The 27,599-nt window shown below is 42.3% G+C and overlaps 1 protein-coding gene across 3 annotated transcripts in view; it reads right to left on the bottom strand.

The window, feature by feature from the left end:
• The window catches only part of ASAP1 (ArfGAP with SH3 domain, ankyrin repeat and PH domain 1), a 318,997-nt gene that overhangs the window by 126,033 nt on the left and 165,365 nt on the right, over window positions 1-27,599 (bottom strand). For all 3 annotated transcript variants that reach the window (XR_003793517.1, XM_029222664.1, XM_029222666.1), the window contains exons 3-4: window positions 26,260-26,332; window positions 2,352-2,497 (exon numbers count right to left, since the gene is read on the bottom strand). Coding sequence is in view for 2 of the 3 variants with exons in the window: in XM_029222664.1 (XP_029078497.1) it covers window positions 2,352-2,497; window positions 26,260-26,332 (219 nt within the window). In the remaining variant the exon portion in view is untranslated. The remainder of the gene's footprint in view (window positions 1-2,351; window positions 2,498-26,259; window positions 26,333-27,599) is intronic.

Here is a 27,599-nt window from a genome sequence, read left to right as displayed (position 1 = left end):
CTTAGACTTCTGGAAGGAGGAGGCCTGCAGCTTGGGGTATGTTTAGGGAAAGAAGACAACCGACGGGACTTCCCTGGTGGCGCAGGGGTTGAGAGTCTGCCTTCCAATGCAGGGGACGTGGGTTCGTGCCCCGGTCCGGGAAGATCCCACATGCCGCGGAGCGGCTAGGCCCGTGAGCCATGGCCGCTGAGCCTGCGCGTCCAGAGCCTGTGCTCCGCAGGCCACAACAGTGAGAGGCCCGCGTACCGCAAAAAAAAAAAAAAAAAAGAAGACAACCAGAGCCGAGGTGCCAGGCAGTGCAGAGTAGGCTGGGAAAGACGATGGATGCAGCGACAGAATGCTGGGCTCCACCTCCTTACCGACAGCGCGCCTGAACAAGTCACAGACATAATCTCAGTGTGTCTCAGTGCGCACGTCCCGGTTAAAGGTAAAACCACCACAGGGCTGTTGTGAATTGTTAAATGATAAATCCACACAAAGCACACTGCCAGGTTCCTCAGAGCGTTCAGTAACTACCAGTTGTTTCCGTAGTTATTAGTTCTGTAGCTACAGTTGTTTCTGTAGTTCCATACAGAGCTAAGCAAACATAGACAACGACTGATGCTTGAATGGCCACTGACTCGTGTGGACGGCATGAAATCCACACACGAATCCCTACACACGGAAGGAACCTACAGGGTAGGGAAGTGTGGAAATGGACTGGCCCAGGAAACGTGGAAGTGATGGCTACTGACTTAAGCCACATACATTTGGTCTCCTGGAAACTAAAGGTTAGCAAGATATTCCTGTGAAAACGCCCATCTCAGGGAAAACAGAACGTCCTCCCTCACTAGTAGCCGTTTACCAGTTATTACCGAAGCGAACTGTCAGAATCTTCTTTCACTTCTTTTCTTCCCACCATAGTACCTCTGAGCAATGCCACCCACAAAAAGGCAGGCAGTACCCAGAGGAAGGAGAAATGGGAGGCCTCATCTGAATCAAAGAGATTCACATAATCTAAGATTTACAGAAATATCATGGGTTTGTCAAATAAACCCCAAAGTGTAGGAATACATAGGCCCTAAGTTAAATACCATCCTTTCTCAAATTTCTGAAAAGAAGACATATTTCTATTTTCAGCCTTTATTTTCTTTAAGATTAGCTGTCACTGTGTAAGACTAATTCAGTGGCATAAACTATCAAACAGAATTAAATTGTCAGGGAGACAGACACATACATATATTTATCTAGTGGGATAAGAAAAAAAAAAGAATATTCTGATTGGTCAAATAACCAGGTTAATTTACTATAGAAAGGTAGTCTTTATTTTCCAATAGGGTGTATTCACATCTGGAAGACAGCCATTTGTACCAAGTAGATTTGTGACACGAGTCTCACGTAAGACCACAGATGCCTATTTGATATGAGTAACTGACCCAGGGTCAAGACATCTTAAGCTTGAGTTCTGGATCTTTAAAGGAGGCAAAGATGCAATGCTGAGACTGGCGAGAGGAAGAGGAGGAAACAGCTCCTCTCTTTCAGGAAGGAGCCAACAAAAGTATGATATACTTTTCCTTTGGCATCTTTCAACCTCCCACTGCTCCTATCTCTTGGGACTTAGGGGAAGAGAGACTTGATTAAATTAACTCACACACAAGTGTGGTAGCTGTGCTACACAGAACGAACCTTTCTTGACATGAACGCAGTGTGAGGGTGAGGGAGGGTAATGGGCACAATTTGGGGACACTCAGACAACACTGCCTGCCCAATGGGTCCCCCCACCTCCATCTGTGTCTGCTCCTAGGTCAGCAGCTCCAGTGTCTCAGATTTTTAGGGATTCTTCTTGTCATCATCTACTTCTGAAACCACAGATTCCCCAAATCTTAAAATCTTTTTTCTTGGGAGGGTGTTAAAAGGATATGGGGAGTTGGGAGAGGTTAATTATTTGTAAATCAGCGACCAAAATGCATGCTGGTCTTCACACAAGTGAAGGGTGACATGTATGTTTGAAACAAAAAAAAAAAATCACTCTTTCAACTAATTAAAATGCAAGAGTTACTAAAACTTATCTAAACAAACACAAAAGCAAAACAATGGGAGAATGTGGAAGAGAGTTCAGGTTAACAAGTTTCTCTCAGATTCAAAAAACCTACCCTGCTATTAGCTGGGCCGGAGGTACAAATTCTAGGCATTTCACAGTGGCATTTTCCTTAAATGTGACTCCATACCGAGGACTAAAAAGACTTTTATTTTTCTTTTTTGACCTCAGGATCAAGTGTTGGGAGAAGATTATTATATTGTTCTCTTTATGATCTTACTATACCTTGATCAGGCTGTAATTAAAAAAATATATATTTTATGAAATGGCTTACCAGATTTTTCAGCAGTGTGGACAGTTCCTTTGTAAGAGTAGAAAACTTGACAAAAGCGGTGCCAAGATCTGGGTTGTCTCGACTTAAAAAATTACTCCCAAACTTATCAAGAACTTGTGCATAGTTTTCTTCATTTTGTACATGATCTGAAAAGAAGAAGAAAAAGGAGTCTGAGCTACTATTTGCCACAATGACAAGTTACTCTGAACATCGATCACTAGAAACTCTCAAAAGGAAAGCAAGGAAACTCCATCAGTTCTTTACTGAACATGTCTACAAGGTGGTTAGCAGTGTGCTGAGTGGTCTCACTCACTCTGTCAAAGGCGGTTTCCACTTTTTCTATCAGAGCATTGAGCTCATTTATATCCCAACTAGTCCACAGACTCACCAAACACTGAGGGGTCAAATTATCATCACATTTTCAAGCAATTAAGAAACTATGATTGTCAGGAAACAAGGAGAAAATTCTCCTTAGAAAAATCAACCTTGGAATGCAAAAGAAAAATCCATGTGTTCTAACATGTTTCTTTCTCTGCAATTAATCTTAATTTCCTTTAATTTTGTCTAAGACCCAGGTCCGAGGAACAGCATTTATACAATGCTTTTTCACACATCATCTCTTGATGCAAAATGTGCAGGTGTAGATCAGACAGTCTAGAGTTCAAGACTGGTTCCGCTACCTATGAGCTTGCTACCTTAAGTTTTTTAACTTCCATGGCTATTATCCTAGCTGGCACGTGAAAGGTATCAATACAATATCTGTGAATAAATTTCCCCATGCTGAGCTTTGGTTTTCTGATCTATGAGATGGAGACCAATATTTACAAGACTGTGGTGCTGATGAGTTGATAAAAAATATACAAAAGTTTCTCAATAGAGTGAATGCCCCATAAGTAATAATAATTCCTTCCTCAAAACACTTTCTCTACTTGGCTTCCAGGATATCACACTCTCTTGACTCTTCCCACCTCATGGCTGTTCCTCTCCATCATGGTCTTTGCTGGTTCTTCATCTCCCTGGCCTCAAGTCTTTGGGCCTTTATTCTTCTATACTGACGCCCACTCTCATGGGATCTCACCTAATCTTATGGCTTTAAGTAATTTCTATTAGCTGACAACTCCCAAACTGATATTCCCAGCCCAGATCCAACCCTGAATGCAGACATATATCAAGTGCCTGTTCAATATCTCCTAGTGTTCAGTCTTAACTTGCTAAAAACAAACCCTGATGCTCTGCCCCAACTCTCTTTTTTCTACAGTGCCTCCATATCTCAGTGGGTTAATGGCAAATACATTCCTATAGTTGTTCAGGCTGAAACCCATCAAGTCATACCTGATTTTTCCTTCTCATACCCCAGATGCAATCCACTGGCCTTTACCTTTAAAAATATTACTGAAATCTGACAGCTCACCACCCACATGACTATCAACCTTATCCAACATCATCTCTTGCCTCCATCACTGCAAACCTTCCTGCAAAAGTTCCTTTGTTGCAGCTCTTGCTCCCCTACAGGCCGTTTCCAGTACAGCACCCAGTGTGATCCTGGTAAACTGCGCATTTCATCTCGTGACTCTCGGGGCAGACACTGCTATTCATCATGGCTATCCAGGTTCCCAACCCTTGCAGGCTTATGGGAAGGGATAGTGCACATCCCCACACCCTGAAGTAACAAGGCCCTGACCAAGGAAATACGAGTGGAGGTGGTGTGTACCACCTTCACGTGGCAGCATCTCAGATGCCCGTGCTCAGCTCTGCACGGCTCTCTTCCTTTGTGGTGGAGTACAGGGAAGCATGAATTTACACAGAGGCCCACAGTAGGTGTAGGATATTTATTAAACAAATAAATGAACAAAAAAGTATCTATCAAAATCATACCTTTAAGGGCTTAATTCACACAACAGCTCTTTCTTTTCAAAGCCTTCCCTTAGTTGGCAATAATCTTTCTTTGCCCGTAATTCTCTGTACCTCTACTGCAGTATTTTCCACTACATCATACATTTGTGTAAGTACAGCTCTTTCCGTGCCACCGGATCACGAGAGGCAGGGGTTCCCTCTGGCTCACCTCTGCATCCCCACACAACAAACACCACTGCATGTGTTTCAGTGAGCTCGGCTTATGAAGCTAGCTTTACTGAGCTGCTGACTTGGATTCGTCGATTTCCCTTTCAGGAATTTAAGAAGCATTCACTTCTTAAGTCTCCTAGGTTGTTCAGTAATTGAACAACAAATAATTTAAAAATATTGCACTCTCAAACACACCCTCAATAACTGCATGGGAGCAACAGTATGAGCCTGGACTGGGGAACGTCCCAGGAAGAAGTCGAAATACGACGAAGGTAACAAGCGTCACAGCATCCAATGAAATGAAATGAGGCCCTAGCAACCTTCTAATCACTGCCACATTAAAAATGCATGATGCCTACAGTGGATGTCGGCATTTCAGGCTGAGATATTAAAAAAGATAAAAATGCAGCTCCAGTTACTGCCCAGGTTCACTCTGAGAAGCGGCTCAGAGAAACACAAAAGAAAGGCTACATCAGCTGCACAGGCAGGATGCACACCTTTGATGTCCCTCATAAGCTGGACCCACCCTGATACCTTCTGTCTCAGGCCAAAGGGCCTCACCCTGCCCCGGAGAACCCCACTCCACCTGCCACCCTTTCCTGCTTCTGGAGGCCAGCAAAAAAGGGGTTCAGCTGCCTGTTCATTTCAACTGCTTTCGAGGGAAGGGTCTCGGAGGTAAAACCTAAGTGGTAGGCTTTGTGTTCGTTTGCTTGAAATTATAAAATATTTCAAATGATACATCAAAATCTTTAGTTAATAAAACACCCATGCACCCACTGGCCAGTTAAGAAATAAAATACTGCAGAGTGTGTCCTCTCTCTCCCACCTGCTACCCAATCCCAGTCTCTTCCCTCCTTCCCCAGACACAACCACTATCCTCAATTTGGATTTCCATGTAGGGTTAGAAAGTACTACGAGAAGCTCTCCTTTTATGAGGGACGACAGACTCATCAAAAAATAAGATGGACTTGGCCAAGACAGGGAGAGAGGCCACAGGAAGTTGGCTGAGAACCTTCTCTGACCCAAATGCTTTTCACAATATCATATTTAACCTTTACCAGAACTCTGCAAGGGAAGAAGTACGCTTGTGGGGCAGGTGAAACCTAAAATGTGGTGAGACAGAGGCAAAAGGTGAGACTGGATACGTACAGGCTAGATCATGGGTGCTGTATGTTTTGCCAATTCCACAACCGAAGAACTATATGCACACACGTAAGAGTGTGTGTGTATAGGTATTAATCACGTTTATATATACACACATGTATAAAATTTCCTAGTGTAGTCGCCTGTTTTAAAATATGGCAGCTAATTTAGTGAGCTGTATCTTGGAATACTACTACTAATTCTCTTGAGGGGAGAAATGATGGGAGTTAAACATCAGGTGCTCGTGCCCGGCATGTGGCACGTGCGCCTAAGAGATCAGCTAATATTACCTCTATACCCATGATTAGTTATAATATAGAAGTGCGTTTAATATCAAACAACATAGGGGCGTACGTCTCACGTTTTAAGTCTTTTCTTACATACCGCGTTACAAAGCTAACAGTGACAATTCACCCGACAGATTATATAACTACACGCATCCCTTTGTACAAAATTAAGGGTTTACCAAGCAGGTCTTCAAAGGCACGGAGGGCAAGGAAACAAGCCCCTGGCGGAGGCAGAGGCAGAAGGGAGGGACAGATTACAGAGCAGAGTAAGCAATGTGAAGGGAATGTCAGTTCAGGGCGTTAGGGGAGGAGGCGGAAATAAGGGGCTCTGGCTGGGGGCGCACCGCACAGGCATGGGAGAAAATGGCCTCCTCGGCTCAGGACACTTCGGTGAGGAAGATGAGCCGTTTTAACATGCTTGCTACGCCCAAGTGCTAGATGACTTCAGGGAGCTGGTAAAGTAGGGGCTGGGGAAGCTGGCGAAGACAGAGATAGAATAAAAGGAAAGAAAAAATAGGGTGAGAGAGAAATCTGACCCATTCACAATGGAGACTCACGCTCTTCCAATATTTGTAGGGAATTTCTGGCATTCAGGGTACTATTGCAATGTGTAAGGCAGTAAGAGCTAGGTGACTCTTTTCAGTTCTAATAAAAGAACAAAATAGGGCTTCCCTGGTGGCGCAGTGGTTGAGAGTCCGCCTGCCGACGCAGGGGACACGGGTTCGTGTCCCGGTCCGGAAAGATCCCACATGCCGCGGAGCGGCTGGGCCCGTGAGCCATGGCCGCTGAGCCTGTGCGTCCAGAGCCTGTGCTCCGCAACGGGAGAGGCCACGACAATGAGAGGCCCGCGTACCGCAATTAAAAAAAAAAAAAAATTTATAAATCTTTAGCTATATTATTAAATTAATAGATTATGACCTATTATCTGATAAAAGGAACTCATACAACTCAATAGCAAAAAAAACCCCAAATAACCCAATTAAAAAATGGGCAAAGAATCTGAATAGACTTTCTCTGAAGAAGACATACAAATAGCCATCAGGTACATTAAAAGGTTTTCAACATCACTGATCATTAGGGAAATGCAAATCAAAATCAGAACGAGGTATCACTTCACATCTGTTAGTATGTCTATTATCAAGAAAGACAAGAGACAACCAGTTATCTGTTCCCATAACTGCAGCTTAGCAGCAGGAGAATCACCCAGATAGGCCCAGTCAATGTATATAACCACGGAGATAATAAAATAGATGTTTTAAGCTACTATGTTTTGGGGTAGTTGGCTATTCAGTCATGAATAACAGAAACAATCATCTACATTGCTTTTCCTTCATCCCTTTATTTCTTTGTATTCGTTAATTTCTCAAATAATCATAGAATCTTGTCATCAAAATAAATTTAATTCACTTGAAATCTTGAAGAAAAAAAAGAAGTCTACGAGATAAGTACTGTTATCACCCTTATTGTGTAGATACAAAAAACGTGCCCAAGGCCATACAGCTCATAAATAAGGGAATTTAAATTAGGGCTTTTTAACCTCTGAGCTGAGGACTTTTCCCCCATATCTTAAAGTGAGACAGACTCAGATTCCAATTCCAGGTCCATCACTTATACTTTGTGATTGCACTGATCTAGCAACTTCACTTTTTTTATAACCTCATTCCCATCCTGTAAAATGGAGATAATAATGGCATTGACCTCACAGAGGTACTGCAGTGTTTAAGTAAGATACTGAATGGTACATGATAGACTCAATAAATTTCTACGATGACAAGGACAATACGATGGTGCACCAGCACGCTGGCCGTCCTGGGCCGGGCGGCAGGGGCTTCCAACAGTACTCTGAAATCAATGCGCCCACTCAGAGTTCACATTCCTAGCGGCTGGCAATAACAAGTGCCTTGGGAATACAGTAAAGTTCAATACCCTTTAAAAATACCTTGTATATTTCCCAATGAGGCCCTTCTCAGAATTTTCCGAAGCACAGCAATGATTAAACAGGCCTTTCTCTGAGGGGAGCCTGCCTGTCACCCTGTTAGACTTTACCAAACTGGGAAACTTTCACAAACCCTCCCCAACTGGCCCGCCAACCCCACCGCTGACTCTCTGACACTGTCGTTTATTAAGAACCAACTGTGTAGTGAGATCCATCACAGAGAACACCTTAAAATGCAAGACAGCTGTTTTACAGATAAGAAAAGGGAAACACAATGGTGAAGCCAGGTTAGGACCCAACTTCATTTGATTCCAAACCCATCCTTTTCCACTGACAGACACGGGAATGTGTGCCACAAACACCTATGTGGAATCTACTACATGAAAGGCTTAATGATAAATAACAAGAAAGAAAGGGGAATCAGACCTCCTAGCCCATAACAATGACAATGATATAATTATCATAACAATACTTGTTAACAGTTATTAACTGCAATAATAACAATTAATTGTAGCTAAATTTTTTGGTGACTTAATGTGCCAGGAACTGTGTCAGGTATTCTTCCTGAGAATTCAATGCTCACAAGAACATGCTAACATTACCCCGTTTTTATATATGCAGAAACTGGTTTAGGGAGGTTAAACAAGTCGCCTCAGGTCACACAGCTAATAAGAGCTGATGACACGTGCTGACTGCAGAGCCTGTGCCTTCCCTCCTACCCACCGGGTCACGCTGTGCAGCTTATGGGATTTTAGTTCCCAGACCAGGGATGGAACCCAGGCCCTGGCAATGAGAGTGCTGAGTCCTAATCACTGGACCGCCAGGGAATTCCCCAAAGCCTATGCTATCAACCAATAGGCTTGGCTAAGTGTTGGAGCCCCTAGATGTCTTCTAATTTTAGCCAGATGCCAAGTGATGGAGGGACCTGAAAATCTGGGTCTTAGTTCCAGCCTCTACCGTACGACCCTGGTCAGGCGACTAAGGCTCTTAGGGGCTTTAATTTCATCTAGAAAACAGGTCTAATAATACCCACCCAGCCTACTCCTGGAGGCTGATTACTGAGAGGTAAAGATGTCATAATTACTGTGAAAGCTCTTTGGGGAGAACAGCAGCAGCAGTAACAACAACAGAGAACACGAGAAAACCACAAAGGATTACTTCTGTTTAATGAGTATAAGGCTTGGAAGACACTCATAATAAATCCCTCCTAAAGAGCAGCCCCAACCTAATGTTCCTGGAGGCATCACCTGGTGGAGGGGCACCGTCCTGGGTGGAACAGAGACCTGGGTCTGAATCTCCCTCTGGCCCTGCCTGGCCATGTGTGACCTTGGAAAAGGCACCTAACTTTTCCAGGCTTCAGCTTCATACGTGAACTGTGATGGATAACATCTAGCAAGTACATACAAGTCCCTAAAAATATCTTCACTTTTATTACTTTCATTCACCCTGAGACCCAGGGTGAAGTTCTGATGTGATGGACATTCAAAGAGAATCCAAATATTATGGTATTTTTTGGAGGGTTCCAAGATATGTAAGACAACTGTGGGTCAAATCCCAGATCTTCCATTTACCAGCCACGGATCTAGAGCAATTTCTATAGTGTCTCTGACTCTGCTTTCTTAACTGCAATAATGCCTACCTGACAGAGTTATTACGTGAAATGGATGAAAAAACCCTATAATGTGCCTCATTGTGTATCTGGCTTACGCTGCCTGTTCATGAAATGGGAGGTACCATCTCTCACTCCAAAGCAAGTCTCACTTCCTTAGTTTGCTACATTCTCTTTCCTGGGAGCCTAGCTTCTCTTCCAAGATCTTTATGCAAGTTATCTTCCATGCCAAGAATCCAGAGAAGCTTGTGTTTATCAGTTTACCCTCATGATCTTAGAGAAATCATCAGGACAAGCTGAATATATGTATTATTATACTATAGTCATACAACCTAGCCCAAGTTCCCAGTCCACCAAGCTCCATCACAATTCCAGGCCTAGCCTGCCTCTTTCAAGGTCAAAAACAAGTGTGACCTCCCAGGCAAGCTTGTCATTCACTCTCAATCTCTTGCAATGTGCGGGTTCCCAGCCTTGTGTAATCTGTTGTTATACACCAAGTCCTCAGCGGTGAGCCTGGCACATAGTTAGTGCTCAGTAAAATGCTCACTGCATGTAGTGAATTTTCCTGGAACAAGTCTTCTTTCTTCCTACAAAAAAGACTCAGCATGGGCCATGCGACAAGGATGAAAAAACAATGAACTACAGCTGCAATAATAAAGCCATGTAATACATGTCATAAATTATAGTGCTGGCATGGAGGGGCAAGTGATTCTTTTATACTATCCTACACATACTTTGTAGCACAAATCACACTTCCACAAATTTAATTCCATTTGTTTTTAAAATTACAAAAATAATTCATACACTACTACAGAGACATATAAAGATAAAAAGTATTATTTCTTTCCTTTTCTCCAATCATCTCCTTGAAACAAGCAAAGTTAATAATCTGTAGTGTAAACTTTCTCTACGCTTAAAAAATACACAAATAAGGATTTCTCCCCTTTTCTCACTTTTAAAAAAACAAATGTGGGGCTTCCCTGGTGGCACAGTGGTTAAGAATCCGCCTGCCAATGCAGGGGACACGGGTTCAAGCCCTGGTCCAGGAAGATCCCACATGCCGCGGAGCAACTAAGCCCATGCGCCACAACTACTGAGGCTGCGCTCTAGAGCCCGCGAGCCACAACTACTGAGCCCGCAAGCCACAACTACTGAAGCCCGCGCGCCTAGCGCCCGTGCTCCGCAACAAGAGAAGCCACCGCAGTGAGAAGCCCGCGCACAGCAACAAAGACCCAACACAGCCAAAAAACAAACAAATAAATAATTAAAAAACAAATGTGGTATTACATATAAAACTCCATGGCTTGCTTTTTTCCTACTGAATAAAGATAGAGAAATTCAGTACAATTAAATCTAATTATTTTAATTGTGATTATATTCCATAATAAACTCTACCACAATTCATAGAACTACCCCTCTACTGAGACAGTTCCAATTTTTTGCCACCAAAAACCAGTGCTGCAATAAATATTCTTATACATAAGCTCTTACGTGCTATCACTTTATCTCTGGAAGGATATATTCACAAGAGCAGAACTGTCGAGGGATAGGGTGTACATTTCAAATTTTAATTAATATTGCCATGTTCCTTCCAGAAGAGGTTGGTTGTAGCAAGTCACATCCCCAACAGCAATGCACACATGGAAGGGCGGAGCTCTCTATAAACTCATCAGCACATATATGTCATTCTTCTTCTTTTTTTAAAATTTATTTATTTATTTATTTATTTTTGGCTGCATTGGGTCTTCGTTGCTGCGCGCGGGCTTTTCTCTATTTGCAACGAGTGGGGGCTACTCTTCGTTGCGGTGCGCGGGCTTCTCATTGCGGTGGCTTCTCTTGTTGTGGAGCACGGGCTCTAGATTGCAGGCTTCAGTAGTTGTGGCATGTGGGCTCAGTAGTTGTGGCTCGCAGGCTTAGTTGCTCCGCAGCTTGTGGGATCTTCCCAGAGCAGGGCTTGAACCCATGTCCCCTGCATTGACAGGCAGATTCTTATCCACTGTGCCACCAGGGAAGCCCTGTCGTTATTCTTTTTAATTCTTGCCACGTGGATATGAAGAACTTGACTATGGTAAGCCTGAGTAACTTTTTGTAATTTTCTTGTCCATTCACATTTCCTTTTCTGCCTGTTTACACACTTCGCCTGGTTTCCCATTGCTTGTCTTTTCCCTATTTGTAAAAAGACTGTCTTGCATACGGGATGGCAATCTTTGTCGCAAGTATTTTCTCCCATTTGTCTTTTTTTTTTTTTTGGCCGTGCCACACGGTTTGCAGGATCCTAGTTCCCTGACCAGGGATCGAACCCAGGCCCTTGGCAGCGAGAGCGCAGATTCCCAACCACTGGACCACCAGGGAAGTCCCTCCCACTAGTCTTTTAACTTTCTGTATGGTGTCCTTTGCCATACAGAATTTTTGAAATTTCACAGAGTCAAATATACCAGTCTACACAAAAGACTTTTGGGCTTCCTGCCTTGCTTCTACTCCTAAACCCTTCTAACGTTCAGTATTTTTTCTAAACATCGAAATCTTTAATCTAATGAAATTCATCTGTTCACACAGCAGGAAGAAGGGTTCTAATGTCCTAAACCTTCTAGTATTTAGTTCAGTTTTATTTTCTTTTTAATATTTAAATACTCAATCCATCAGCAATGGGTGTATTCACATGGCATGAGGAAGAGTTCTAACTTTATTTCCTTTCTGCTGTATGAAAATACATTGCTTATTTAACATGGCCTGTTGTAGGTACCCATTCAGTATCGGATAAATCGATGAACACGTGGTAAAACTTGGATGGGGCAGGTTAGGTTTCATAAGATGGTAACTGAGCAGCAACCTGAAGAATAAGTAGTTGGTTAACAAGTCAACTTGGGGTAAAGCACCTTCCAGGTAAGAGGTAATGGCCTACCATCAAGGCACCATCAAGTACCCAGGGGTTAAGAAGAGACTAACTTGGGGCCTTGGGTTTCTCCAGAGCTCACCATCTTCAGTCTAGAACCAGGCAGGTGAAGTTTAAAAGCACTGCCCTCTGGGCTTCCCTGGTGGCGCAGTGGTTGAGAGTCTGCCTGCCGGTGCAGGGGACACTGGTTCGTGCCCCGGAACGGGAAGATCCCACATGCCGCGGAACGGCTGGGCCCGTGAGCCATGGCCGCTGAGCCTGCGCGTCCGGAGCCTGTGCTCTGCAACGGGAGAGGCCACGACAGTGAGAGGCCCGCGTACCACAAAAAAAAAAAAAAAGCACTGCCCTCCATTCCTGTTCATTGTCATACTGGGGCTCAGATCGCTTTTGCCACACCAATCCATAAAGCCAGCAACATCTACCCTGTGACCCTGAAAACAACCAGTTTTAATTTTACAAGACGCTGTGTTATCGGGGGATAAGGCCTGGATTTAGAGTCCAGAGTCTGTTTTTTTCTGAGATACAACATCTACTTGATTGTGAGCAGTTATTTCACATCCCTGGGCCTCCGTTTTCCCATTTGTTCCCACGCCCACTCCCTGCACCGGTCTATTCTTAAGATTAAAGGTATCATCCTTGGAGACAGAAAGCCCTGTGCACATTTTTTTAAATTGCTTTTCTCCATACCACTTTGGATGATTCACTACTCTGATCTGTCACGGTCATTTTGAATTTGAATTTGAATTTCTTTCAAAGTTCTAGCCAAGCTTCTGCAAGAATCTGCCCCAGCCCCTGGGGTTGTTATCTGTAAACTCAGCATGCAGACTCCCATTTCTGCAGCACTGACAAATCCATTAACGAACAGAACCCCGAGAAAAGATGCCCGCAGAGTTCCACGAGGCTATTACTCAGCATTTAAATGGCACGTGACCATCACTCCATTACAGCAGAAGCAGAAATGTTCCCTATCCTGGCTCCATTATTGAGGCTTCCTAACTGCCAGAATACACATCACACTTTGGTTTGTTGATGGCTTCTGAGGTAACTTCAGATCTGGCCCCTAAAAAAGCTAGAAAGGAGACAAGCAATTCCTCTCCTACTCCAGTCTCCCACAGCATGAGTGCCCATCATCCAGTGGAGCCAAGTGTTCTTATAAAAAGATGTACTTTAAAAATATGGCTCCAAAAAAAAAATATGGCTTCACATTTTACTGTTAATTCATTAACTTTCATCAAGCACCCATACTGAGATACAAAGATTACTTAGGTCATTATGTATGTGGCCTTGGGTGCATCCGTTAGTTGTTCTGAGCTTTAGCCTCCTGGTTAATAAATTACGTGGAATTTAGGGGCTCCAAAAGCCCCTAAAATTGACTGAAAAATTCTGCCTTGCAAGCTTTGTTTTTGTTTTTCATTCAGGAGGAGATCCATTTTTCTCCGATTATAAAGGCATCTATGATCCCAGAAAGTTCAGAATCACAGAGGAAATGTTAGCTGAATCCAAGGACAAAGCTTCTTACCCTGGACGGGTGCAGAGAGTCCAGCGAGTTGAAGGAAGGGCAGCAGCACACGTGCACAGATGAGATCAAGGGGGCTGAGCTGGCCTCTGGTTTCAGTCACTGGGGAAAAGCATTACTTGTTGGGTCCCATGAACTCCCCTTAGGGTATGTATTGTGCATTTTAGGCTGCAAAAGAATCTTCATGTCATTTTGTAACCACTAACTCATACACAGACATGGTAGGGATCATCTTTTCTGTTTCCTAGATAATAAAATGAGGTCCTAAGGAATGAAGGGGCTTGCTAAGAAATGTGCAGCTACTTCTAGCCTGGGCAGAGGTCGCATCCCAGCTCTCCTGCCCTGTGGCCCCTCCTCACTGTGCACGCAGCACAGCAGGAATACAGCAGGACTGTTCTCTCCATCCCAGAACTCCTGGAAAAGGCATCACTCCAAGGGCAGACAAAGCAGAGGAGGAGGTATGCAGAATTACCCATGTGCCGGGTGCCGCCTAAGGGTGCCGTCTGTGATTGAGAATGCACACACAAAAAAAGAGTTTAAAAAGAAACATGGCCAATTAGTATTTTCTTCTTTTAGCTCGTTCGAATTTTCTACAGCAAACAGGTTAATACACATTATACTTCCATATGGGAAAAAAAAAATCAAATAGAAAATGCCATTTAAAAAAAATCGGCCCCAGGTGTTCCAAAGTAGCAGCCCCCTGCAAGTCTCCACAGAGAAAGAGTGTATGTTAGATCAATTATCTGAGATGTGGAAGAATACCCTTCTGTTGCCTGTGAATGCAAGCGACAAACTGTCCCTGCAAAGTCATCCTCCGACAGCCCCTGAGCGTTCTGTCTTGCAGGATTGATTACCAACGAAAAACACTTCAGAACCAAGTGCTGCAACCTGCCTGATTTCCATACCCAAACAGGGTATCAGAAAAATCAATAAGCAGTTATCTTTCCGGGTTAAAGACTCATCTGGAAAGTCCCTCCAGTCCTGGAAACAGACACTTTAGAATTCTTGTCCACTCCTAAACCACAAATGGAATTCAACTCATGGACAACTGCTTTCCGGAGGTTATCACAGAGCATGGCTGCCGTAAGATGGTGTGTAATGTGAAGAACCGTGATGGAGCTGCTTCACGTGTGATGCCCCAGGTGGTCGGAGGAGCGTGTATGAAAAAGGGAGGGTTTAAGCAAACCTGGGGAAAATACCATACACAGAAATAAAACCAAAGACCCTGGCTTTCCTGCAGACTCTGACAGTTTAAGTGAAATATCTTTATACAGGAAAAAACAATCCGAATTGTATGAGATATAAACCATCCAAGTGGTCAAAATGCAGTTTGCAACAAAGAGGCAGCAAGGTATAGGCAGGCTGTAGAATCTTAACTGCAATGGTCAGTCCAAAGGAGAAAGGTAGTCCTGAAAAGAAACTACAGATAATCATTAACCTGAATCCTTAAACAGTAAATAGGCTTAGCGAGAAGGACTGAAAAACACAAATGGGGTTACACATCTGTGCCTTTAATTGATGAGATTTAACTTAGAAGATCTGAAAGAAAAAGAGAGAGGGAGGGTCCCCATTCCACTCAATGAGCATGTGTCCCTGGAGCGGGAAGGGCTCCTACAGGAATGCCGATACTATGCAAAAACACTGCATGTTATATTTTAAGTGTACTTTACAGGCCATCCAAGGATTTTCAAGGCTTATTTTGACCCCACAGGTTACTTTCCATTCATGCAGACTTTAAAATCTAACTTCAAATAAAGTGTGCCTATAGGTAACTATATTTTACTTTGCAATGAAACTGTAAGCTCAAGAGTGCAGAAATCACTTGTTTTTATTACTTTTATTACCTTTTACTTATCCCATTCATCTTATTACCCACTCACCTCTCTGGCACTTAATAGTTTTGACTGAAAAATGAAACGCCAATTTTCAACTCCGCTAACCTCAGTTGAAGGTATACCTTCAACTCTTCAACTCTTAAGTCACTTGTCATGATCTGTCATCCATTATCTATTTATTTAAAGTCCAAATGCCCTAAAACATAGTAACCACCTGTGAGCCAAGAGTGTTCTGTCAATCCCTTCCAGCTATATGCTCAATATGTGCTTAATAAATGAATTGCTCATATATAGTTTTTATAATTAAAGGCCTGCAGTTGATAACGTGACAGAGTAACTTGTACCAGGCTAATGCTCCCGTCATTAACATTGATAAACGATGGACAAAATATAAAAAATAACAACCACTGGAAGCCACTGGAGAGCAAGCAAAGGCATGAAGAAACAGGCAGGGATACTTTACCCTTCAAGGAAGGGAACGATTCTGGGGAAGAGCATCTTTAACTGGCTTTTCTCCTGCTGGCAGACCTCAGTCCATGCTGGGCAAGGAGAACAGAACTCCAGCAGAAAGCGGCATCTCACTGAGCTAAGATGTCAGAGGTCAGGATTGCGTTAGCAGCTGGAAATTGAGTGGGGGGATCTTAGAAAGGTGGAAGTCAGAGAAAGGAGAGCCTGCACATCTGTATATACTCTCCCTTCAAACCCTTAGGCTGATCCTGAACTGCACATGCATGAATGCTATTCCAAGAAGCCCCATGGAAAACAGCACCTTAGACTCAGCTGTTTTCAGCCACTTCCCAATGCGGAGAAAAGGATGGAATTCAAGTCCTACAAAGTTAGCAGGGCTTGGTGAACACTGTGGGCTGAAGTTCCAGAGGACCATGCCGTAGGAGTCCAGAGAATGGAACAGGACTAAGGGCTATAGCCTAGGAGTATGAGCAAAACTACAATAAACTCACCCTAAGAAAGCCTTTTACAGGACCAGGGTGATGGCGACCACCAGCAACTTCACTGTGTACTAAAAGAAACACACTTCATAGAAAGATAACAATCCAGCGTCTCTATAGCATGTAATTCACCACGTCTACCATGCAAACAGAAACTACTGGACACGCAAAGAAACAGAAGACATGTAGCCAAAAATCAAGAGAGAAACGTCAAGAGAGAAACAGAACCACAGATGACCACCCAGATGTTGGATTTAGTATGTAACAACTTCAAAAATAAACATTACAAATATATTCAAGAATCTACAGGAAAAGTTGGACAAAATGGGTGTAGAGATGAAGAACTTCAGAGGAGATAAAAATTCTACAAAAGGACTAAATGGAATCCAAGGACTAAAAACTACAGTATTGAAATAAAAAATTAATTGGGTGAGACTAATAGCAGACTGAAAAGCAGACTGCAGAAGAAAGAAGCAGTAAACTTGAAGACAGGTAAGTAGAAATTACCCTAACTGAAACACAAAGAGTATAAAGACCAAAAATAAACAAATAAGAGTCTTAATGACCTGTGGTGACAATATCTAACACAAATGTTACTGGAATCTCAGAAAGATAAAAGAATATAAGAATAAATAAATAATCTGAAGAAATACTGGCTAAAAACTTTTCCAGTTTTGATTAATTTTTTTGCAATTAACTGTAATTATAATAATTATCACTGATTACTATGTCCCAGTACCGCATTAAATATTTTATATATGTTTCCCAATTTTCACAAAGTAGGCACCACTGCCCCATTTTAGGAATGAGAAAACTGAAGCTTGAAGCGGGGTGGGGGGCAAGGTGAAGCATCTTGCACTTATCTCCATGGTAGTGGATCTAAGATGACAAACTATGTTTGTCCCTAATCTCTCCCCACGATTTCAGAAAGCCTCAAGTCGATGAGGATGAAGGTAACCACCAGCACCACCATTACTGGGTCTGAATCACACATGTTATGCTTCACAACAGTCCAATGAGGTAGAAACTATCTTTCCATTTTCAGAAATGAAGAACCAATTGCTTGAAGTGTTCTCAGTCCACAGGTTCCCGGCCACCAATCAGGAGCTAAATCAGCATTTGATCCCTAACCTGTCTGAACTAACCCACAATAAATTAATGAGGGTGTGCAGCATGCATGTTCAGCCTATGTAAGAGAATATATATATATATATATATATATTTTTTTTTTTTTTTTTTTTTGCGGTACGCGGGCCTCTCACTGCTGTGGCCTCTCCTGTTGCGGAGCACAGGCTCCGGATGCGCAGGCTCAGCGGCCATGGCTCACGGGCCCAGCCACTCCGCGGCATGTGGGATCTTCCCGGACCGGGGCACGAACCCACGTCCCCTGCATCGGCAGGCGGACTCTCAACCACTGCGCCACCAGGGAAGCCCAAGAATATATTATTTTAAGGGCATTGTTGTTCATATATAAATCATGCTAATTACAAAGGACATAGTAATAGGAGTGAGCTTGGAGTAATACTTTCTGGGTCGTCCTAAATTCCAGCTCTAGTTTGTATCTGAAGTAATAAAACTGCTCCTTTTCTAACTGGCCCATCTGGCACTTTCAGGCTACAGGATTACTGCTTGTTTCACTCGTCTGTCTCTCTTCACATGTGAGGTACTCCAGAGCGGTGTGCCCACAAGTCTTGCGCCCCACTGTATCCTCAGTGCCCCATTCCGGGTCCGCACTCACCTCTGACAGTTAATAATCCGGCAATTCTGGCTCAGCAGCTTTGGGATCATGAAGAACTAAGTTTCAAAACTTGTAGCTACTGACGAGCTGTAATTTAAGTAATGTAAGCCAGGTTTAAACTTAAGCTTACTAGCTGTGTCAGTAATTTAAACCAGGTTCCTTCACCCCTAAATTGGGGATGATAATGTCTTCCATGCAGGACTGTTGAGATGATTAAGTGACAACAGGCACCTGGCATATAGTAGGCACTCAACAAATGGTGGCTATAATTTATTACTTCTATCAAAATTGGACCATTAAGGTACAGAAACATGTTTTTTATAGTCACCTTTAACAGACTATTTTTGCTTTAAGAAAACCCCAAACTACTGGTTGTGGAATGAGTGCTCCCAATTTCATTTAAAATGAGTTACTTTCTCATGAAGCATGCTCCCATAAATTGCAAGCAAACATTATAAAATATTAATTCATTTTAAAAGTGAGAACACTCATTCCAGACCAGCAAAACGGAGGAAGTGCATACATACGCACACACACACGCGCCCCAGACAGCCTCTGATTTCAAGTCACAGAGTGTTTCAGCCTTGAATACAAAAATTGCCAATTACCAAAGAGCCTGGAGTTATAAGATTATTCTGGAAAGAGACTTCAATTTTCTAAAGGCAGTTGAAAAAATCCCTCTGGTTTTATCCCCACATAATTTGAGAAGTAATACTCTCTCCTGGATAAGTATACCCCCTTTTGGAAAAGCGTCCTTCCTTGACCATTCTGAAGAAACCCATCATTTTGATTTGTTTTCATCTCTTAAGAAGTAATGATGGATCCACAAGAATGCAAAATGCCTTGAAGGCCCAAAGTAATTTGTTTAGACTTTGCTTAAATCACTACAACCACCACCAAGAGTATTTACAGTATTTCTATCTAAAGCCTTCTACTTCTGATGGCTTAGATTTATTTATTTACTTATTTATAACAAGCTCACTTTAATTCAAAAATTGTTTTTAAAAAAGATCAGATTTTCATCCACAAACTTGGAAAACAGCAAAAAGGAGAAAATTTTCTAAACACAGACTATGTTCTCTGTATACCTCTTGACATTCTTTCCATTAAAGTTCTAATCTATTTTATCTCTATTCATCCTTGTTAAGAAAACTTTTCTTCCCACTGAAAACCAAAGGATTAAAAATACCATTACAATTAAGACTCTAAACTTAATTACCAACTCTACTTAGAATTCACTTCACACTATACCTTTAAATTTGAAAAAATGTTAACTAAAAAAGTAGCTGAAGCGAAATTACTTGGATGTAAAAACATTCCCTTCCTGTACACTGATGAATTTAGCACTTTACCTTTAAAATCTTAGATTTCATCATATACAATGAGCTATTTCTTAAAATAAATTATCAAAATGAAAATTTGGGGTGAACATCACACTTCAATTTTGCTTTAAATAACACAAATGTTCTTGTAAAACCACTCACTATGTAATTCTAACTGAAAATGAAAGGGGAATAAAAGAGAAGGCAGTGAGAAAGCCAAGGGCTTCCTTTCCTGACGTGAAAAGGCTATGGAACCATTTATGACAATCCAGCTGTATTTCAGAAATATCATATACTTGTAATCAAATTACATACCACTGTCATTTTTTTATTCGCTAAAATTAAAGGATTTAAGAATCCAAACTTTCAGACTAACAATGTTACAGAGATTTCTAATGGGCACCATGTGTCACTAATAAGCTAAAATGTATTCAAAATATATCTTGGCATAAATTTTAAGGAAGCCACATATAGTAATAAATCACACATTCTGATTTGTGCAAAAAAATTTATTATTTTTTCAATCACAGAAAAAGCCCCAGTAGCAGGAATATCCTGGGTCTTACTGCCAAGGAAAAGTGTACGTGTGTGTGTGTTTAGATAATAATAGTATATCTGTTCAAAAAGATTAACGAATTCAACTCAACTAAGTCATCTGATAGAAGAACAAATTTGGTACCCCCATGCTTACAATGAACCACATGACTCTTCCATTTTACAGAAGTATAGGGTGTATCGCTTTCTTTTTCAACAGCACTGAGATGCAGTAAGCTCCTTTTTCTCTAGAGACACACACTGACCTACACTGGACCCACCACATGCATACACATGCCCCTGCTCGCAGGGGCAGAAATCCTATGACTGCCAGCCCTACCTCTACGGTTCTGACCTCAGGTCTCACTCAAAGACGGAGAGCAAGATGCCAGCTAGGGCTGCAGTCACCTGAAGGTTTGGGGCTAGCAGATGCTCTTTAGTGGTGCTTTTGGGCGGAAGATCTCTCTCCACAGGGCTGCTTGAGTGTCCTCACAACATGGTGGCTGGCTTCCTCCAAAACAAATGAAGGGGTTAGTGGGGGCCTAGGTGGAAGCCATCTCTTTTATGAACTGGCCTTGGAAATCACACGGCATCACTGCTATTACACTCTCTTCATTAGAGGAGAGTTGTAAGTCTGGCATACATTCAAGGCAAAGAGAATTAGGCTCCCTCTTTTGAAAGAAAAAGTCCCAGAGAATTGCAACATACTTTAAAACCTCTACGATGTTCAAGAAACTACTAGCTGTTTTAAACATATATCAGGGGGAGAGACGAGGAAGGAGGGAAGGAACACATTCACCAAGAAGAACTTTCTAAATGACAATATATTTCACAGTTTAATATTGTTAAGACTTCGAAACTTAGAAACAACACAGGAAAACTGAATGGCTTGGAAAATTTCCCCTTGATCCAAGTAGCTCACAGAATTCAGTTTTTTTTCTGTTTTTTAAAATCTCCTCATACACAGTGGGAACAAGTAAGAGAAAGAGACAAATTCCCAAAGCCATTTCAAACTAAAGGGCTTGAAGGGAGATAATTTGTTTTTCCAATGAAATTTCTCTTATTATACCATTTACTAATTAAAACTGACAAAGCTTATGTGCAAAAATAATGAATACATTTTAAGAGTAAAGACCTTTCACCATTCTCCACCATCTTTCAAATCATTCTGGGGAGGTGGGTGGTTGGTATTCTCAAACTAGAAATATAGAAACGCTTCTTAAATTTCTAAAGAACATCAGACGGGTTTTGTGTCATAAGCACTGTGAGAAAACAAGAAAATTATGAAAACACACTGGGAAACAGATACCAGGGTTCAGCCTCTTGTGGCTTCTTTGGAAGAGGCCAAAAAGCCCTTGGACGGGAATGACCTGGATTCCACTGAGCATGTGTCATGGAAAGATCTGCAACATCACTGTTTTACTCATCTTGCTATTTTTTAAGAATTAAATATCACAGTGCTGCCCACACCGGCTGATCAAAAACCTGGGTATACTGCAATCATTGGTGACTGCAGAAACCCTATCAGGCCCCAGCAGTCGCTGAGATCTGAGTTTACCCCCACACTTCCAGGGCACAGGAATGATACCTGCCATTGTGGCCCCTATCTGGGAACCACAAAGTCATCCCACGGATTACACTGCTGGCAGGGTACATCTGATGGATTCATTCATGAATATTCATGACTAGTGAATATTTAACAGCCATTGACAGAAAGCTTCCTGGGGACCCATCCAGCTGATAAGCGGCAATTCATTCCATGCTTGTTGAGCCCTGGCCAAGTGTCGGGTAGAAGACACGTCCACAGCCGCCGCAAAGAGCAAAGCTGGAGTCAGCTAGGCTCTCCTTCCATTCCTGGCTAGCTGTGGCATCCTGGACAACATAGTCTGGCTCTTTATGCTTCGGCTTCATCATCTATAAACTGGAGATAACGGTAGACTTACCTCAAAGGCTTGATGGGCTTATCTTAGTACAGCATGTACACCCAATGAATGTCACGTCCTCCAGAGACATTCCCCTTAGTATGCTCCTCAAGCTACATCAGATTTCTTCTTTGTACCCGGCAAGCTTTCCTCCGTAGTACTTGCCAGTTTCTAACTCTAGCTACTTTGCAGCTTGATGATCTGATTAACCACTCTCTCTCCCACAGGACTGTTAAAATTATCATAAAGGCAGAGATTCTGTCTGATTTGTCTAATATACCCAACACCCAAAACAGTAGCATGTAATTAGGTGCTCAATAAATATTTGCTAAGCTAATAAACTAGGTTGGCAAATTCACAAAATAATACAAAGATGAAACAGCCCTCATCAAGGAGTTCCCAGGCCACTGATGCAGTCCTCAACTCTAGCTGCATTTAGAGTCACCTGGGGAGTAATACTCTTGTAATCCCACTACTGGACCCTACTCTAGAGCTACTCTTGGAGTGTGAGGGCTCGGGGAATCCTTGTTTTTGTATTCTAAGAGCTCTTCAGGTGATTTTATTTTATTACTTTATTTTTAGGTTGCATGGCGCAGGTTGTGGGATCTTAGTTCCCCGACCAGGGACTGAACCTGCGCCCTTGGCAGTGAAAGTGTGGAGTCTACCCACTGGACCACCAGGAAATTCCCTCTTCAGATGATTTTAATGAAAAGCCAGGATTGAGACTCACTGGTCTAATGCAACAGAGACAGGCTAACAATTACAATACTACGGGATGTGTGCTCTACAGCCACAGAACTTCCTGTGATGATGGAGATACCCTGTGTCTGCACCCCCCAATGTTGTAGCCACAGTCACACATGACTACTGAGGACTCAAAATGTGGCTACTGAGATGGAGGGCCTGAACTTTAAATTTTATTTTAATTAATTTAAATTAAAAAAGCCATGTGTGACTGGCTAGTGCAGACCTAGGGCAAAGTACACACAACAACCCTGAATCCAGGTTTCAAAGGGGAAACCTTTGGGGGGGATTCAAAGCTCAGTCAGCTGCGGTCCCCCCCAACCACAGGAGAGTAGCATCTGGGAGAGGAAACGGCAGCCAAACTCTGCACTCACCCCCCCTTCAACTCTCCACCTTACATATACACAGGGACAACCTCTCCCCACTGCCACGTCCAGGACAGCTGGGACCAAGCAAATGCTTTAAAGAAGCACATCCCCAAGTACAAGAGCCTTTGTGTGAGCTGCTGAATGACGTGGTCATTGAGGCCAAGGCAAGAAATGTGTCTTGAGTAAGGACACTTGGAAAAGAAAGTCACATGGAGCCCCGAGCAGAGTAAATGTGGCAGCACCTCACAGCTGTAAATCAGAAGTCTCCCTCTGTGACTCACAGGCAGAAACCATACCATTATGGAGAACTGACATTTATTCCTTAGGCAGATAATGGCTCATTAAGCTCTTTACAAAATCAGACTGGTGCAACATTATTTGCAGAAAGACTGAATTAATATAGAGAAAGCACCCATGCTATTGACCTACCTGCCATTTTTTCTCATCTACTATGTGTTAAGCACGGACTGCGTGGCAGGCAGTGTGTCAGGGGCCTTAAATATTCCCTCATTTTGTCCATACAATACCCTGTAAATTAGATATTATTCTCTCATTTTATGGTGAGGCAATTTAAGACTCATGGAAGTCATTATTTACTTATTTAGTTATTTTTTTTGGCTGCACCAGGTCTTAGTTGCAGCACGCAGGATCTTCGTTGCGTGCAGCATGAGGACTTCTTCCTCAACCTGGGATCGAACCTGGGCCCCCTGCATTGGGAGTGTGGGGTCTTACGCACTGGACCACCAGGGAAGTCCAAGACTCATGGAAGTTAAATAATTTACTTTAACAAGTAGTGACAAAGCTAGGATTTAAACTTAGATCTATGCTACACCTAAGTTTCTTTTTTATAAAGTCTGTCTAGTATTCTATTATATAGATATACTATTGTTTATTTAACAAATCTCCATTTTCTGTTTTACCAAATCACAGTCAATGCTTCAATGAACCTCCTTGTATATAAAGCATAACACACACACATACATATAGAGAAGTACATAAATCCTAAGTGTAGCATTTGATGAATTATCAAAAACTAGACTTATCTATGTAATACCCTCCAAATTAAGGAACAGAACAATACCAGCACCTCAGAAGCCCCTTGTGCCATCTTCTAGTTATTTAACCCACTCACATCCCCTATTAAGGGCTACCACCTCATCGGAGTTCATTAGAAGGAAGCTAAGACATAGGTTATAAGTTAGGTGTATAATCTAGGCCAACACTTAAAGCACCATTTGGTCACTACATAACCAGACAAATATCATTTACCTACCTTGATTAGAAGTTAGTGTTTTATTGGATATAAAGAAATTAGAGACACGTCTCCAGGAACCAGGGTACAAAATGTGTTAATTAAGATTACAGAGTGCCCTAAGCCTGGGGCTTTAATGAAGACAAGAGACAACTGATTCCCAGCTCTGACAAGAGGAGGAGGACCAGGAAATACCCTATGATTTTATCACAAGAGTGAGTATAAATGTAAATAAAATATAAAACATATAAATGTATTGCATTTACTGAACTGCCATGAGGTGGTAAAACTTTTACAGATATTAACTACTTAAATCCCTTCAACAACCCTGTAATATCACGATCCCCGTTTTACTTTTTATTTATTTATTTATTTTAACATCTTTATTGGAGTATAATTGCTTTACAATGGTATGTTAGTTTCTGCTTTATAACAAAGTATCCCCATATCTCCTCCCTCTTGAGTCTCCCTCCCTCCCACCCTCCCTATCCCACCCCTCTAGGTGGTCACAAAGCACCCAGTTGATCTCCCTGTGCTATGCGGCCGCTTCCCACTAGCTATCTACCTTACGTTTGGTAGTGTATATATGTCCACGCCACTCTCTCACTTTGTCACAGCTTACCCTTCCCCCTCCCCGTATCCTCAAGTCCATGCTCTAGTAGGTCTGAATAAAGATTCCCATCTTACCCCTAGGTTCTTCATGACCTTTTTTTTTTTCTTAGATTCCATATATATGTGTTAGCATACGGTATTTGTTTTTCTCTTTCTGACTTACTTCACTCTGTATGACAGACTCTAGGTCCATCCACCTCACTACAAATAACTCAATGTCGTTTCTTTTTATGGCTGAGTAATATTCGATCCCCGTTTTAGAGAGAAGATGGAGGTTCAAAAAAGTGAAGTAACCAGCTCAAGGTCACGCTGCTGGTTAGAGGGAGAGAAAGGGTGCAAACCCACAAGCATACAACCTCAGAGCATGCCCTTTCCATTGTACTCCACTGCCTTCCCTTCCCAGGTGTTCTGTTACAGACAATTGATCTCTTAGAGACCTGGCCTCTGCGAAAGCGAGCTGGTATTGCAATACCAATAACAAAAGATGTGAGTCAGAGACCTTGAAACTCATTTTATGTTTGCAGGCCTCTCCCTCCCTGGGGCACTGGAACCTACCATTTCTTGTGGTTACCTACTGTTTATCTTAATTCGGTTTACTTCTTCTAATCCACTGACAACATACTTTTCTCTCCAAGACGACAAAGTCTCTGACCAAAGCTAAAACATTTGGTGACAGAGGTTACCTGGCCTGCCCTGAGCCAGATGCAAAGACTCGAGTTGGCAGGTCTGTCCAGGTCTCTCCCTTTAGCCTCGTCCTCATGTGTCCCCTAACTTTCACCCCACGCCTGTCACCAATACGGATTTTCAAATGTGTACAGGTACACTTCCGATGGAAAAGATCCTCATGTGTTTAACTGAGGCCACCGAATTACAGTCTGACCAACCACACAAAGAGAATTTTACATATCTCCTATGTCACTTGTGGCAAAATTACCTATAACTCTTCTGAAGTTTTTCACTGTGTAATAAAACCCACTGCAACTAATGTTTTTCCTTCTTTTTACTTGGGAAGCAGTAACAGGTTTGGACTGACAGAAGAGACAGAAAAAAAGAGAAAAACTGGATTTCTTTGACTTACTTGTTTTTCCATTTGTATCAAGTCTTCCAGAAACTTAGCATCTAACAAATAACAAAAAACTGCAGACAATATATGTAATTGGTGTTATCTGCGTTGGTAAGTACTTACCTTGACCGGAATTATATATTGCTTTTACAGACTTCTTAACTTTCTGTAAGGCTGTTCTATCTTGGTCTAGAGCCTAGAAGAGAAAAATGGGGGGGGGGGGGGGGGAAGATGTTGGAAAACTTGGTAAGTTAAAAAAAAAAAGTAACTAAAGAAAAAGAAAATCTCATTCATAACTGTATTTGTTGTGCTGAGCACTGCAGCAACAGCAAACTGGTATATTTATCAACAATGAACCCCTTCAGAGACACGAAGTGCGCCCAGGATTTGAGTAGTTATATTTTGGGGATAAATACGGTCATTCCACAAGCTCAACATTGGGTGAAATGGATAAGCTGGTAGTCAGTCCGTGACCGTGCTAAGCTATGCACAGGAAAGAAAATATAAGATACCTAAGATCTGATTCTTTCACTCAGAGAGTTTACAACCTGGGAAGGGAGAAGGGCCAACATATGACATGGATGACACCTTCCCAGGGAACAAAACACATCTTATCACCTAATGGTAATTTCAGCCAGAAAGAAAACATTTAAGGGAGTGGGATAAGCAAGAGTGACCCCGAAGAGCTTCAAGCTTTTAAACTTGAGGCTTCCTTTTAGTTAAAAAAAAAAAAATTTTTTTTAATGACATAATGCCGCGTGTATTTTAAACATTCTGTTTATTAAAAAAGCACAACATGAGAAATGCTACCATGATGCAGGTAATGCTTGTACATGACTTCTTAGGTGATGAATCAACACATCTCCAGTGATCTACAAGGCAGGGGTGAGGGGGCTGTTTCTGGGGGGCTGTCACTCCTGATTCTTGTCCCAGGTGCTGGATACACAACTGGGTTTCGTTTGTGAAAATCCATCAAACCCCGCACTTAGGATATGTACTCTTTTGTATGTGTGTATTACACTTCAAAAACAAGTCAATGTAGACATACTCATGGCACGCTGACCTAGCTTCTTAGAATAAATTCAAGCCCCTCTCTGCTTTCCCAAGGTCCACGGTCCATTCACAGTCTGGGAACCCCTGGAGGGTGGGTCAAGATTTGGAGGGCAGGAGCAATAGCAGCAATAAAAATAAACTTGTATAATAAAGTTTAAAAACATTCAATGTGCACTCACAACCTTTACATCATCTAAACCTCAAGACTTCAGATGAGTGAACGGAAGCCCACGGAGGGTAAGTACTTGCTCTCTGCAGGGTACGGGGGGAGCTGCAGGGGGCAAGGTGATGGCAGTAGGCATCTGTTATTCCCCTTCTGCAAAATGGGCTTTCCTGCCACTCTAAACATGGGGTTCACTGGGCGCTGCCCCTTTCCTTTGGCTCCTGTTCTCTGAGCACCCATGACTGGC

The sequence above is a fragment of the Monodon monoceros genome, unplaced genomic scaffold, assembly GCF_005190385.1.
Source record: "Monodon monoceros isolate NGI ecotype Baffin Bay Population unplaced genomic scaffold, NGI_Narwhal_1 Super_Scaffold_14, whole genome shotgun sequence".
Taxonomy (NCBI): Eukaryota; Metazoa; Chordata; class Mammalia; order Artiodactyla; family Monodontidae; genus Monodon; species Monodon monoceros.
This window is presented reverse-complemented; position numbering and strand designations above follow the sequence as displayed.